The sequence below is a fragment of the Carya illinoinensis genome, chromosome 12 (genome assembly GCF_018687715.1).
Source record: "Carya illinoinensis cultivar Pawnee chromosome 12, C.illinoinensisPawnee_v1, whole genome shotgun sequence".
Classification (NCBI taxonomy): Eukaryota; Viridiplantae; Streptophyta; class Magnoliopsida; order Fagales; family Juglandaceae; genus Carya; species Carya illinoinensis.
Genome location: NC_056763.1, coordinates 12,498,786 through 12,513,053, shown reverse-complemented (window position 1 = coordinate 12,513,053; position 14,268 = coordinate 12,498,786). Strand labels below are relative to the sequence as shown.

At 33.2% G+C, this 14,268-nt stretch overlaps 1 protein-coding gene across 3 annotated transcripts; it reads left to right on the top strand.

Annotated features, from left to right (window-relative positions):
- The first annotated feature begins 11,534 nt into the window (after positions 1-11,534).
- On the top strand, positions 11,535-14,071 carry LOC122290294 (F-box/kelch-repeat protein At1g74510). 3 transcript variants are annotated; one of them, XM_043097925.1, is made up of 2 exons: positions 11,535-11,728; positions 12,447-14,071. In XM_043097925.1, exon 2 carries the CDS (start codon positions 12,485-12,487, stop codon positions 13,688-13,690), a length of 1,206 nt encoding a protein of 401 aa, XP_042953859.1. In that variant the 5' UTR covers positions 11,535-11,728; positions 12,447-12,484; the 3' UTR covers positions 13,691-14,071. The 3 variants fall into 3 exon arrangements, with proteins under 3 accessions (XP_042953859.1, XP_042953860.1, XP_042953858.1); XM_043097926.1 differs by having other exon boundaries at positions 12,443-14,071; XM_043097924.1 differs by having other exon boundaries at positions 11,537-11,728; positions 12,481-14,071.
- The last annotated feature ends 197 nt before the right edge of the window (positions 14,072-14,268 follow it).

Genomic DNA, 14,268 nt, shown 5'->3' with positions numbered 1-14,268 from the left:
TTGATTCCAAAGTGTGTAGAGCCTAAAAAGGTAGGGGATTACAAGCCTATAAGTATGTGTAATGTGTTATATAAAATAATGGCAAAAGCTCTTGCAAACAGATTGAAGATAGTGCTTAATGAGATTATCTCAAAAAATCAAAGTACTTTCATTCCTAGGAGACAGATTTCAAATAATATCATAGTTGCATATGAGGCCCTGCACTCCATGAGAACTAGACTGAAGGGGAGAGTTGGAAGTATGACTTTGAAATTAGACATTTCCAAGGCTTATGATAGGGTTGAGTGGCCTTTTTTGGAGGGAGTGATGAAGAAGCTAGGCTTTGGTGCAAGATGGATTAAAATGATAATGACAAATTTAGTTTCATATGCTATGTTGATTAATGGTAACCCGAGGAGTGTGGTAAAGCGAACAAGGGGTTTAAGGCAGGGGGATCTATTATCCCCATACATTTTTCTGTTGTGTGCTGAAGGCTTGAGTAATCTCATAAACATGGCGGAGATGAGAAGGAAGATTAAGGGTGTAGTTGTGGCTAGGGGTGGAATTAGATTTTCACATCTGCTTTTTGCAGATGACTGCATCAATTTTGGGAGGGCAAGCTGGAATGAATGGCAGAAGATTAGCTCCCTTTTGAAGCTATATGAAAAAGCTCGGGCAGTGCCTGAATAAGCAGAAGTCTACAATTCTGTTTAGTAAAACTGGCATGAAAGAGGAATGGGGCCAAATTGCACAAGACTTGGAAGTAAAAGTGCAGAACAACTATGAGAAGTACTTAGGCTTACCTACAATGGTGGGTAGGTCAAAATACAATACTTTTAGAGGGATAAAAGATAGGATATTGCTCAAGATCAATAATTGGAAGAATCAATTTTTATCACCAGCTGGGAAGAAAGTCCTTTTAAAAGCTATTATCCAATCAATGCTGACCTATCATACAAGTGTTTTTACTCTTCCAAAGAGGCTATGCAAGGAAAAACTAGCTTTAATGTCAAGGTTCTGGTGGGGTCATGGGGAAAATGAAAAGAAGATACAATGGATGAGTTAGAAAAAGATGGGGATGACAAAAACTAGTGAAGGGTTGGGTTTTAGAGGGCTAGAGAGTTTTAATAGTGCTCTCTTAGCCAAACAATACTGGAGAATCCTTACAAATCCTAGCTCAATCACAGCTAGAGTTCTAAAGGACAAGTATTACAGACAAAGTGAGGTGCTAGAGGCAAAGTTAGGCAGTGGACCTTTTTTGATTTGGCGAAGTTTGTGGGGGTCTAAGGAGTTGTTGAAGGAGGGGCTTGTCTGAAGGGTTGGAAATGGGAAAATATTCATATATGAAGGGACAAGTGGGTACCAAAGCAGTCATCTTATATGATCCAATCACCAGTTCAGATTTTGAATGAGGAAGCTAAAGTGGTAGAATTAATTGATGAAGGCCAAATGAGGAGGAAAGAAGATTTGGTGAAAGAAATCTTTTGTATGGAAAGAGCTGAGATTGTTTGCAATATTCCAATTAGCCACTCAGGTCTTCTTGATAAACATATATGGGCTTCATCAAAGAATGACATATTTAGTGTAAAATCTACCTATCCCCTGGAACTCAATTGAAATAGGAAGCTAGGTGGGGAAACTTTGTATGGATCAAAAGGAATAGAGGGATGGAAAACTCTGCATAAGTTAACAGTATCAAGGGTGGTAAAGGTTTTCATGTGGAAAGTTCTAAATAATTGCCTCTCTACCAGTATAAACCTAGTTCAAAAAAGAGTGCTTCAAAAGCCATATTGGCCAATATGTGAGAGGGAAGAAGAAATTATAAGCCATGCATTGTGGTGCTGCCCAACTGCTACAGATGTTTGGACAGAGAAATGAAGTCCTATACAAAATTGGAACTATGGTGAAGAAGACATGGGGTCAGTTTGGATTAAGATGGTTGAGAGGCCAAGGGAGGCAGATCTATAGCTGGTAACAACTATTTGGCTGAGGAGGAATAAGTTTGTGTTTGAAAATATTTTCCTTAGTCCAAGTAAGGTTTTTAACTAGGCCAAGGCAAGTATTGAGGAGTATAGACAAGCTCAATCTAGTCAACAACTTTTCCAAACAAGAGAACAAATTAATAGAAATATGGTGAGGTGGATTGCACCTAGGAAAGGAGAAGTGAAGATAAACTGGGATGCAGCATTTAATCCAAAAAGTAAAATGATGGGGGTAGGTGTGATTGTTTGAGATAATGAAGGAGAGGTCCATGCAACTTTGAGTATGCCAATATCAAACATTTCTTCACCAGCTCTTTCTGAAGTTAATGCATTGTGGAGAGCTATGCAGCTAGGAATTGAGTTAGGAATTGAGCATGCTACTTTTGAGGGGGATGCTTTGGGAATCATAAAGGCAATTAATAGTATAGTAGAGAATTGGGAGTGGAATGGCCAGAAGGTGGAGGACATCAAAGCAGTCCTTGCAAACAAACCCTTTTGGAAGATCCAACACACTAATAAGGAAGGAAACAAGGTAGCTGATTTTTTAGCAAGATATGCTTATACTATAAATGAAGAAAAAGTTTGGATAGAAGATGGTTAATTAAGAGGATCTCTATTGTTTGTAATATAGGATATGATTTGTAATAATTGAGTATAAATGAAATACAGATACTATGATTTTTTCAAAAAAAAAAAAAATTCTATCTCAATTTCATATTGGACTTTCTAGTATCTAATTACATGTTATTATACTTTAGTAAATTAATATCATGTATTATTAACTTATTATACTAGGCTTATTTAATTGCTAGTGTCTAACTTATTTCTATTCTTGATTATTTATAGTAGTAATACTATAATATTTATATATACTAAACTATCATTAGTCTATCTATATGATAGTATAAGTATATTATTTTATAATAATTAACTCATACTAGTATATTATTGAATTTAATTGTATAAATTCTAGTTATATAACTATATAATTATACTAGTATATATGATAAATACATATTTTTATAACATATATACAATATCGAAGTCGGATTCAAAATCAAAGTGAGGGTAAAGTCAAACTCAAAGTTGGAGGGTAAAGTTAGAGTCAAATCGGATTGAAGTTGGAGTCGGTTTAGGGATACTTATGATTGAAAAATTTAAAAAGATATCCGACTTTGACTCCCTTTTGCCAGAGTTGGAGATAAGTCGGATCCAGAGTTGAATTTTTAGATTTTTACTCAACTCTACGTCAACCTATGTCAAACTAGTCAAAATCGGTATTTGTGACATCTACATACCATTTAAGATTTTCGCTTGTCTCTGCAACCACAACACGCATCTCCGAGATAATGCCAATCATATTTACATTCACCATATTGCTTAGAAAGTTTGCCCGTTGTGTTGCTAAGAATTTTCGCTCAACATCATTGATCAAGATCACCTAGCATAGTGCTCCATCGGCACACTTGCACGCTGTTGGGCATCTGAGCAAACTTGCTTCGAAAGGTCATCTGAGCCACTTACTCGAAAATGACTTCGAGAAACTTGCTCACGTGATCGATAACTGATTTTGGCGCCGAAATTCCACTAGACCTAGGGTGTTAGAGTACGGGTAACATGGGTTTTAACCAATTGTAAACTTTACTTCAGCCTTATAGACTCCATTGTTATAAGGACCCTGCTAGCCCGCCTCCTAACATTTATTGTTAGGCATACCGCTAGTAGTTACTATACCTTAACATTAATCATTTTCTTTTAAATATATTTAGTATCCTTAATCATTGAGAAAAAATTAAAAAAAAAATACATAATTTCATCAACAATCACTTTTTTAATCATTAAGTATAAAAATTATAAAAAAAAAAATTAATGCATGAACGCCAACGGTAAGATTGAGGTGGTAAAATCATGGGATCATATAGCATTTTTCCTTGCTATAAATGGAAAATGATACTTTAAAAATGGAAAATGATACTATGCCCCACGATTCCCTCCCCCCCAAAAAAAAAAATTGACCGCTTATATATCGAATTTCTTTTTTATTTTTTTCTTAATAGTAAAAGAAGTGACTATTAGTATGTTGGTGTGTTTTTTTTTTAATATTTAAAGAACGTGGAAAAAAAAAAAAGAAAAAAAAAAGTGGCATTTGGCTTACATGTCATAATATATATATTTGCTATGTTAATAAATGAATTTGTTAATAGATGAATTTGGTGCAATTTTTTTTTTTTTCCTTTCTTAGTTGGTGAGCCTTAGTTATTTATTTAGACTTATCTAGTTACGCAGGTTAGATGAGACGAGGCATTTTGAATAGTTTTGAGATTTTTTAGTTAAGTTGAGATAAGATCATTTGTAGAAAAGTATATGTTTAAATAATAAGATGAGATGATATGGTTTTAACTTTTTGAGATTTGATGAAATGGTGGGTCCCACCAATTATTGAAAAGTATTTTTAATTATTAGGTGAAAAATCTTATGAATATATTGAAAATAAGTAATATCTATTATTAATTTAAAAAATCATAAATATTTTGACTCTTTCATAATAAATTTTTTGTAGTTGGCCGTGATTATTTCAATATCTCCAAATATGAATTCATTTATTTGTTAAATAAAATTATTTTAATTATGACCTATTTATTATATTATATTTTATCAAATTTAAAATATATTTTTCTAATTAAATATTACAATAAAATAAAAAATTCTAATAGAAAATTATATATATATATTAAAAAAACTAGTTGTTAGTGTTGCTGTTGAAGTACTATAGCAGTACTATAGAGGTCGATGAAAATTTGTAGCAAATCAACTATAGCGATACTGTATCATTACTGTAGTGTTACTATAGCGATAGTTGAAAAATCAGAGATAAGATAAAATTTTATATTCTGTGGTTTAGATAGATAGATGAAAGATGATGTATATCTCAGCCATATGTATGTGGCCTTATAGTTTGGTATCTACTATCTTTCCCAACTTGAGTTTTGATGTGCTGTGCACAGTGTTTCCTAATTAATCTATTTTTAATTTCCAGAAAAGACAAGAAACAAACTGTATTTAATAGGAAAAGTAACAACAGAGAAAAAACAATATGCAATCAATCCAAGTCACATGCTTAGGGGAAAAAAAAAAATGTACATTTGTCTGTATATGTCCAAATTAAGGAAAAAAATCATTAAAGACATGGAAACTTTATTTTTTTTTTAAAAAAATAAAAAAAAAAAGGTTGTAAAGACTCATTTGGGATTCGTTAATAATTATAGATAAAAAAAATTTATTTTTAAACAAGAATAAAAAGTTACCATTTCCCACCACTTTGTAAAAGTACTTATTGTTAAACTCATGAAACTCACTTAAAAAGAAAGTGACAGCTCGAGAACATCATGCATGCTTGGGTGAATATATGTCCGAGAGAAAATAAAAAGAAAAAAAGTAAAAGTAAAAGGGAAAAAGTAATGCTCAACAAAACACAAAGAGACTCCGAATTAAGTAGAACAACCGTACGATCTACGGTCTAGAATTAGGACGGTGCTACTTAAGGGTGAGAATCGATTAGTCCGGATCTGCCATTTTTGGACCAGGCCGAATCAGACTAAATTGAGTACGGTCCGGTCCGATCCATTTTTAGGAGGACCGAAGTCATTCGGTTCAGTCCCGGTTCAGGGATTTCCATCCCGGACCAGACCGGACCGAATGAAAAATAATTAAAAATAAATAAATATAATTTATATAAATAATTTTATAAATTAATTATATAATTTTTTACTTATACTAATATTTATAATTATATACTATTACTAATAGTCTAATATGGTATTAAAAAAATAATACTAATAGTCTAATATTATAATATACTATAGTTATACTTATACTAATATAGACTATATAGTTATATTAAATACTATAAGTAATACTAATACTAATATATAGCTAAATTACTATAAGTATAACTGTATAAACTATATATATTTAGTATGAATGTATTATTATATTCTTTAATGTATAACTATAATATATAGTACTACTATATATATTAATATATTAACATATTATAAGAGTTATAGTATAAATTATAATATAGAAATTATAATATACTAAATCACTATAACAATATAACTAATACTAATATATAGCTATACAATTAGTCTACTATTAATATTATTATATAGTTATACTTTTCACTATAATTAGTATTAATATATAGTTATACAGTTGTACTAATACTATTAGTCTATTATATAGTCTAAGACTCTTAAGTCTAATATAGGATATATGGTTATAACTAATATTAATATTATTAATACTAATAATGTAGAAAATAATTATACTAATTGATTGATTCAATATAACTAATACTACCGATATAATATAGCCATACTAAATTACTAATAGTTTAATACAAATTACTGATAGTTATACTAACTGATTGATTCAACATAATTAATATTACTAATACTAGTAGTCTAGTATAAGTCTATAACTATATATATTACTAATAGTTAGATAGTCTATAAATTCTTATAGACTATACTTTTTTTTTTTTGATAGAAAATGCTTCACTGCATATATTCATAAACGAAGTTACAACTGTGACTTAACAAACTGGAGAACCAGACCATAAGCCAACTAACGCATCTGCTTAGGAGCTTCCCCGTCAACAAATTTCTTTGTGACGGACATTGTCTAAAACTTCTATACCTCCTCTCTTGACAGCAGTCAAAAGAGAAAACTCTCTGTTGAAACAGAGATAAACGACCTCTCTTCCGAAGAAGATAGGTACACCTATGCTCCATCCTCCCAAGGAGGAGGAGTACAACCATACTCTCTCCTCCTAAGAGGAAGAGTACTAACACCTAAATTCCTCCAAAAGAGGAGTAGGACAAAACCCACATTCCTTTTAAAAAGGAGTGGGACACTAGGCAATATTTTATTTATGATAGCTAAAACAAAATAAAGACAAATACAGAACAACAAGACAAAAAACAGTAAAGGGTTGTGCAAAACAGAAAGCCCAGCCCAAGACCAATGACCCACCATCCTCGTGGGGGCCCAATCTGCTAACAAAAGAGGCGCCTAAGGATCGGACTAGGGTTTCTTCGCTACATCCGCCGCCCCTTCTTCCTTCTTTGTTCCTGTGCAGCGTGAGCTGCTGTTGCCGATCACCACCACAAGGCACGGGAAGACCCACAATGCCTAGATTAGCCCCTCAAAACCGTCGGCCAGAACCAGATAGAGAAAAACCAGCAGCCCCATCGTTTTACGAAACCCATCACTCTGTTACGAAACAAAGTATCAAGCCTCTTGCCGTCGAGCCACCCCGCCGTATCCTCGCCTCACCATAGCCCATCGCCGTCAGCCTTGCGTCAACAAGAAAGGGTAGCTAGCTTCTCACCCGTCCAAAACCTCCTATCTGTTTCGCCCTCGCCGTACGTCTCCTCTGCAAAGCGCCACCTAGCAGGATTGCTCGGGGCCCTCCTCGATTCAGGATGGCGCTGTAAACAGGGGCCATGAGCTATTGCGCCCTCTCCGCACGCCTTCGGGGCCCTTACCGGTGATCCTCGCTCCAGGAAGGCACTGAAACTAGGGGCGAAAAGCTAACCACCACAAACTCAAGAGCCGACTGATATAAAACCAAACCGAGCCAAGACAACAGACAAAACAGGAAAAAACAGAAAAACAAAGGAACAAAAACTAAAGGGAGGAGGGAGGGAGGGAGGGAGGAGCCGAGGCTCCCACCTCCCTCAACGGCGAGGAAACGATTTGTTTTCTTTCTAGAGAGGGGGCAGAGCTTCTCTCTCTAACGAAGGTTTGCTTTTTTATAGACTATACTTATAGTCTATACTAATCGTAAATTATAATACTAATACTATAAGTAATAATATACTAATTTATACCATAACTCTTATAATATGTTAATATATTAATATATATTAGTACTATATATTATAGTTAATAATTATACATTAAATAATATAATAATACATTAATACTAAATATATATAGTTATAGACTTATAATGGATTCGTAATATATAGACTTTACTAATAGTCTATAATTAATCGTAAATTCATAATAACTAAATCATTATAAGTCTATAACTATATATATTTAGTATCAATGTATTATTATACTATTTAATGTATAACTATTAGCTATAATATATAGTACTAGTATATATTAATGTATTAACATATTATAAGAGTTATGGTATAAATTATAATATATCATATATGTATAAATTTATAATGTATTAGTATAGTTAACTTAATATGTAATATGTTAGTATTAAATCACTATAACTATATAGAGTATTAGTAATATAGTATTTAATATAACTACATATAAGAGTATTACTATTATTTAATATAGTATGACATAGAGTATTAATAAATATGTGGTGTTTGAAGAGATACAGTAATACTAGTATATTACATATAGTATTACTATTATTACATATAGTTATTAGTTATAGTATTAGTACTAGTGTATTATTAGTTATAGCAAATAAGTTAATAACTATTACTAATTTACTATATACTAATAGACTAACAGTATTAGCATATTATTAATATATATAATAGTATACTATATATATTAAATATATCACAATATAATTACATAAGTATTACACAAAATGTTATAAGATTTAAAAAAAAAAAATCAACCGTGGACTGAATGGATTGACAGGACTGGACCGAATGGGCCCAGACCGTCCTGACCCTTAGGGAGTTCAGTCCGGTCCGGTCCATAAAACCTCCCCGGATCGGACCGAACTCACCCCTAGTGCTACTCCAGCAGAGAGAGTTCACCAAAACGCTCACTGAATAGTTAAATTTTTTTTTTAATTTTTTAATTATTTTTTTAAATTCATTAAATGTTTTTTAAAAAAATAAAAATCAGAAATTCAATAAAAAATATGTACTTAACTATTAAATAAATAAAAAAAAAATAAAAAAAAAAAAAACCCATAATGGGCGGCCACCGACACCTTTTGTGCGAGAAGTAATTCTCCTAAAATTAAGGACTTATCATTTTGAATGATGGTCTAAATTAAAATAGTGAGACTCACATTTTGTAAGACAGTGAGTCTCACTGATAAATATTTTAAGTGAGTCTAATATAAATCATTTCTTATAAATAATGTATACGTCCTATCATCCACTAACACGGCTTGCTATTGGTGGTTTTCTTTTCTTTCGAAGAACTTGATATATAATTGCATTCTCTTTCATGATTTGAATCCCACTTTTTAATTATATTAGAAATCACATCAGTAGTGACCAAAATTCCAATAGAACCTCACTTCCTAGCGTGCATGTAAAGGCAGGCTGCATATATTCAAATATATGTGTGATCTGGAACTATCTACCACGTGGGACATCATTAAAGGTAAGTTCCCTGCAAATTTTATTTTAACCAATCACGATGAATGGGGAAAGAAAATTACCAAAGTAACTTTAAGAAGTTTGAGTTGATCCTTTTCTTAAGCCATGCAAAATCGACTCGTTATAACATCATTAATCATAACTGAATTGGTCGGTATAACATCAAGTTGTACATTTTAAATTATATTTATCATTTAAATGGAAAGTATATAATTAAAATATATCACATCAGTAACTATGACTCATTTCGATGATAATATCTAAGATGAAGAATAATATTTTTTAATTATTTTATTTCTTTAAAACACTCAGTTGTAGAATGATCAATCTACTTGTCAGTTACAAAAATTCTATTAAATTTAGATTTTTTATATTTTATTTATCTAATTTCTTATCATAGAGACACAACTTGAACATACATCGAGAAGAACATTTGAGATAATAACGTTTTAGGTAAAATTATGAGTATTGAATAGAAGATAAAAGACAACAACATGATTTAAAAGGATTTAACGAAACTTATTGTAAAAATTAAATTTGCAATAGAGGTGAATTCAGCATCTGCCATTCCATCTATTGGCATTCTAGATAGGTTCATCATTTTTTCCACTACCACGTACGGATCATGCAAGCTACAGTCAAGCATTGACTCACTACATGTGCCGCTGATCTGATCTCTTTGGTCAAGCGCCAATGATTTCGACATCCCCCATGAAATGGGTTGGAATTATAGAAAAATTAATATATGATTATTACACAGAATCATAAAGTACATCAATAATGTATTTTCAAGTTTTTTTTCCTTATTTTTTAAGTTATTTTCTAAAATATTATTATTATTATTTTTTGTTGTTGGTACGAGATGGCAAGCATTTTTTATGCTCAAGTTGGTTGGTTACATCGTTTTCCCGTTTGACCCTTTCCCAGACTGATGAAACATGAATTAAGAACAGTTGCATTCATCCACATTTTCTCTTGCATTTTAGGAGAAAGGACAACATTTTGTGTTCAGTTTCTTGATGCGGCAGTACTGCCATTAATGTCATTTCCCTACCCAAGTTGAACATGTCTTGCTCATGATGAGTAGGGTAGAGACTATTGAGCGCAACTAATATACGTAGACTATGTTAAAATTAATAGACCAACATGATATAATTGAAAAGACTAAACGACAACGTACGCATCCCCGAAAATAAAGAAAAGCCATATGTGGCTCGATTCTGTCCACTTGCCTCAGACTGAAAATATAAAAGATGCCGCATTAGATCTTCAACTGTAGTCTTGACGCAATTCCCCACCAATGAATTGTTTCAATAACTACCTTCCCGACCAACCATGCGACTGGAACATTTATTTGGTCCACTTTCCAATTTATTTTTTATTTTTTTTATATTGTATTTATTGTATTTTTTATATTGTATTTATTGTATCATTAGTTATTTTATTTTGGGAAAAGAAAAAATCCAACTCATTGATGAAAATCGATAATTTTGATGGTTTAGTTCTCCAATAAAAAAAGAAAATATTAATATGCTGCTTGAATTTACCTCTTTATTTTTACTGTTTATGTATTTGAAATTTTTTCTTTATTTAATAAAAAGAAATTCTATTTATAGTCTTCACTTAAAGATTATATCTACAGATTCTTTATTAAAGAAGAAAAAATATTATTTTAAAAAAGATATTTTAGTAATTTTAAAAAATTTTAAAAATAAAATTATCTATATTTATATTACAATCTCTAAATAGAAATTATATTTAGCATTACTCAAAAGTTGATACGGTGGGTAGAGCCACATCGGTGTTATTTTTAATTTTTAAGCGAGTCAATATTCAAGCTTGCATATAAATTGGATTTTTATTTTTATTAAGCGTAACGTTTGAACAATAAAATTTGAAATATGAAAAGGATAAAGCGAAGGGAAAGAGAAAATGGAGTTAATGAAAAAATAAATAAAGAAGAGGGGCTGGGGCCATTAACTCGAAGTTTAGTAACACGTGCAAAAACGGCCGTCAGCGGTTTCGGCTCAACTCAGCCGCAAAATCCCCAAACGGAGACTCACTTCTCACTTCTTTGCCGTCGTGGGACCGACCTCCCAATCCTTTCTTTCAAAAGAATATATATATATATATATATAAATAATTCCATTTTTATGTTAAGGAATATAATGACTATCAAATAAAAAAAAAAAAAAAAGGAATATAATGCCAGTACTGAGTGCTCTCTCGCAACACAGGCGAATATAAACTGAGCCAAAAGAGGGAGGGATAGAGCAATTGGGTTTATGATTTAGAGAGAGGAGGAGCAAGGAGGAGGAGGTAGCCAGAACTGAAGCTTTCTTATCCAATTCTTAAGCGTTTTGCTCTATCTGTTTCCCTGTACGTATTTTCTCTTAGCTTTCTCGGGTTTATGTTTATCATTTATGCAATCACAGGTGAACAAAAGGGAAAGGAAATTATGGGTTATCGGTAATTTGAAATTCGAAATGGATCTAGTTTTTTGAGTTTGACTGCTGGAGGTTTAAACATCATGCGTACAGATTTGGTAAATTTGTATACAGCGTTTTGAGTACAGTCTAACATGTGATTGGTTCTAAATTTGTTTTTCTTCTTCTTCTTTTTGCGTCGTTGTTTTTTGTTTCTCTGTTGGTATTTGCCTGAGATCTGGCATGGGTTATTCTCATTTTTTAGGCTGGATTATTATGTAGCTATGTTATAGGCTGTGGTTTACCTTATATTCTGGTTGTTTTGCTTGTGATAGACGTTTATTACACTTTGAATGCTGTAGATATGTTTCCGATACAAAATACAGTTTATGAATGTTGTTTTTATGGTGCCAAGTTTAGATTGATTGGGTTCAAGGATTCGTGTGCATGGTCCTTTTTTTATTGTTTAATTGGATGTCGGAGTGATTAAAATCACTTAAGTATTTGTGTTAGTTGTTTATTTTGGTTACATATTTGCTGGTTTTATTGCTGAGTATACACGGTTTCTTGATTTACTTCAAAGATAACATGTCTAGTGGGTGTGTGTTTTGGTTGTGAATTTCCACTTTTATTTACTGTTTTTCTGACATTTTGTTTTGATGGTAAGAAAGAAGGCTTTATTGATCGGATTGGAATTTTTTTCAGCAACATGTTGGAGGGTCCATCCTATCTCATGCAGAGGGACTTGCCAAGCTCGTGTGAGCAAGACAGCACATGGATTTATAATGCTCTTTGTGTGATTGAGCTCTCAAGCAGCAAGCACGTTATCCAAACTGACCAACCAGATGACCAAAATTCCACTGGGAATGGGTCAGATTCCAGTTCTCTTATCCACCAACTTGGTCGGGACATATCAATTAACTGTCTTCTTCACTGTTCTAGGTCTGATTATGGCTCAATCTCCTCACTGAATCATAACTTCCGGTCTCTAATTCGGAGTGGGGAACTATATAGACTAAGGAGGGAAATGGGTATTGTAGAGCATTGGGTTTACCTCTCTTGCAGCCTTCTTGAATGGGAAGCATTTGATCCAAGTCATCGCCGTTGGATGCATTTACCTAGAATGCCTTCAAATGAATGCTTCATGTGCTCAGACAAGGAGTCGTTGGCCGTTGGTACCGAACTTCTTGTTTTTGGAAAGGAAATAACATCCCTTGTTATTCTTAGATACAGCATTTTGACAAACACATGGTCATCCGGTATGAGGATGAATAAACCCAGGTGCTTGTTCGGTTGTGCCACTCTTGGGGAAATTGCAATTTTAGCAGGTGGTTGTGATCCAAATGCCAATATTCTAAATTCTGCTGAGCTTTATAATTCAGAAACAGGAACTTGGGAGACTCTTCCAAGCATGAACAAAGCGAGAAAAATGGGCTCGGCCGTTTTCATGGACGGGAAATTTTATATTATGGGTGGGATTGGAGAGGGCAACTCAGAATCGCTTACGTGCGGTGAGGTTTATGATATGAAGACAAGGGTATGGACTGTGATACCTAACATGTTCCCTGGATGGAATGAAGGGGCAGGGGTGACTGAGGCACCTCCTCTACTGGCTGTTGTAAATAATGTTCTGTATGCAGCAGATTATGCACAAAAGGAGGTGAGAAGATATGACAAAGAGAGGAACTTCTGGTTTACAATTGGGAGATTACCTCAGCAGGCAGCTTCGATGAATGGTTGGGGATTAGCATTTAGGGCTTGTGGAAATCGGGTAATTTTTATTGGGCCTAGGTTAGGCGGAGGGATCATCGAGCTTAATTCTTGGGTCCCTGATCAAGGCCCACCGCAATGGGACCTGCTAGCCACAAAGCGCTCCTGCAGTTTTGTGTATAATTGTGCTGTGATGGGATGCTGAGGTGTCCGGTTGAGGTATTATGTTTGTACTGTGTGGAGTCATTTCTGGATGGAATTTATGCTCTTCATTTTCAAGGAGATGGGATTCCAGCTTGTGAGTAATCTCTGCCCTCCTATTTTGGGGGAAATGTTGGATGTCAATTTAGAGTCATAGATACTTTCTTAGAAGGTTGTCTGGAGGTTTGGTTTTCTTTTTCCCTTTTTTTCTCTTCTTCTCCTTTCCTATAATTGCTTCTTTACTTTCCCTGTATGCTTTCGTTACCATGAGACCTTTCCAAAAGTTGGCATCATGTAGAGGAGGCACAGGTGAATAATCTGAAGTCCTGCTAAATGTTTTAGGTCGTGATGACTGCTTAAGTAAATTTTATTCAGGCATTAACAATTGTGCAAGTGTACATTGATTCTCATTTGCTTAACCTTTTCTTAAAATGATTAAGAACCCTATAAGCACCCGCCAGAGAGATAGAAACAGTGGCTTGTGTATCCATTCTAATTATGTTTTCATTATATAATCTTTTATATGGTTTTAGGGTAATTTTATGTTATTTGATCAATGTTTTAGGTCAGTGTGCCATTGAT

What these genes read in the sequence shown, in the direction of transcription:
- LOC122290294 (XM_043097925.1), top strand. Translation starts at nt 12,485, where the DNA reads ATGTTGGAGGGTCCATCCTATCTCATGCAGAGGGACTTGCCAAGCTCG.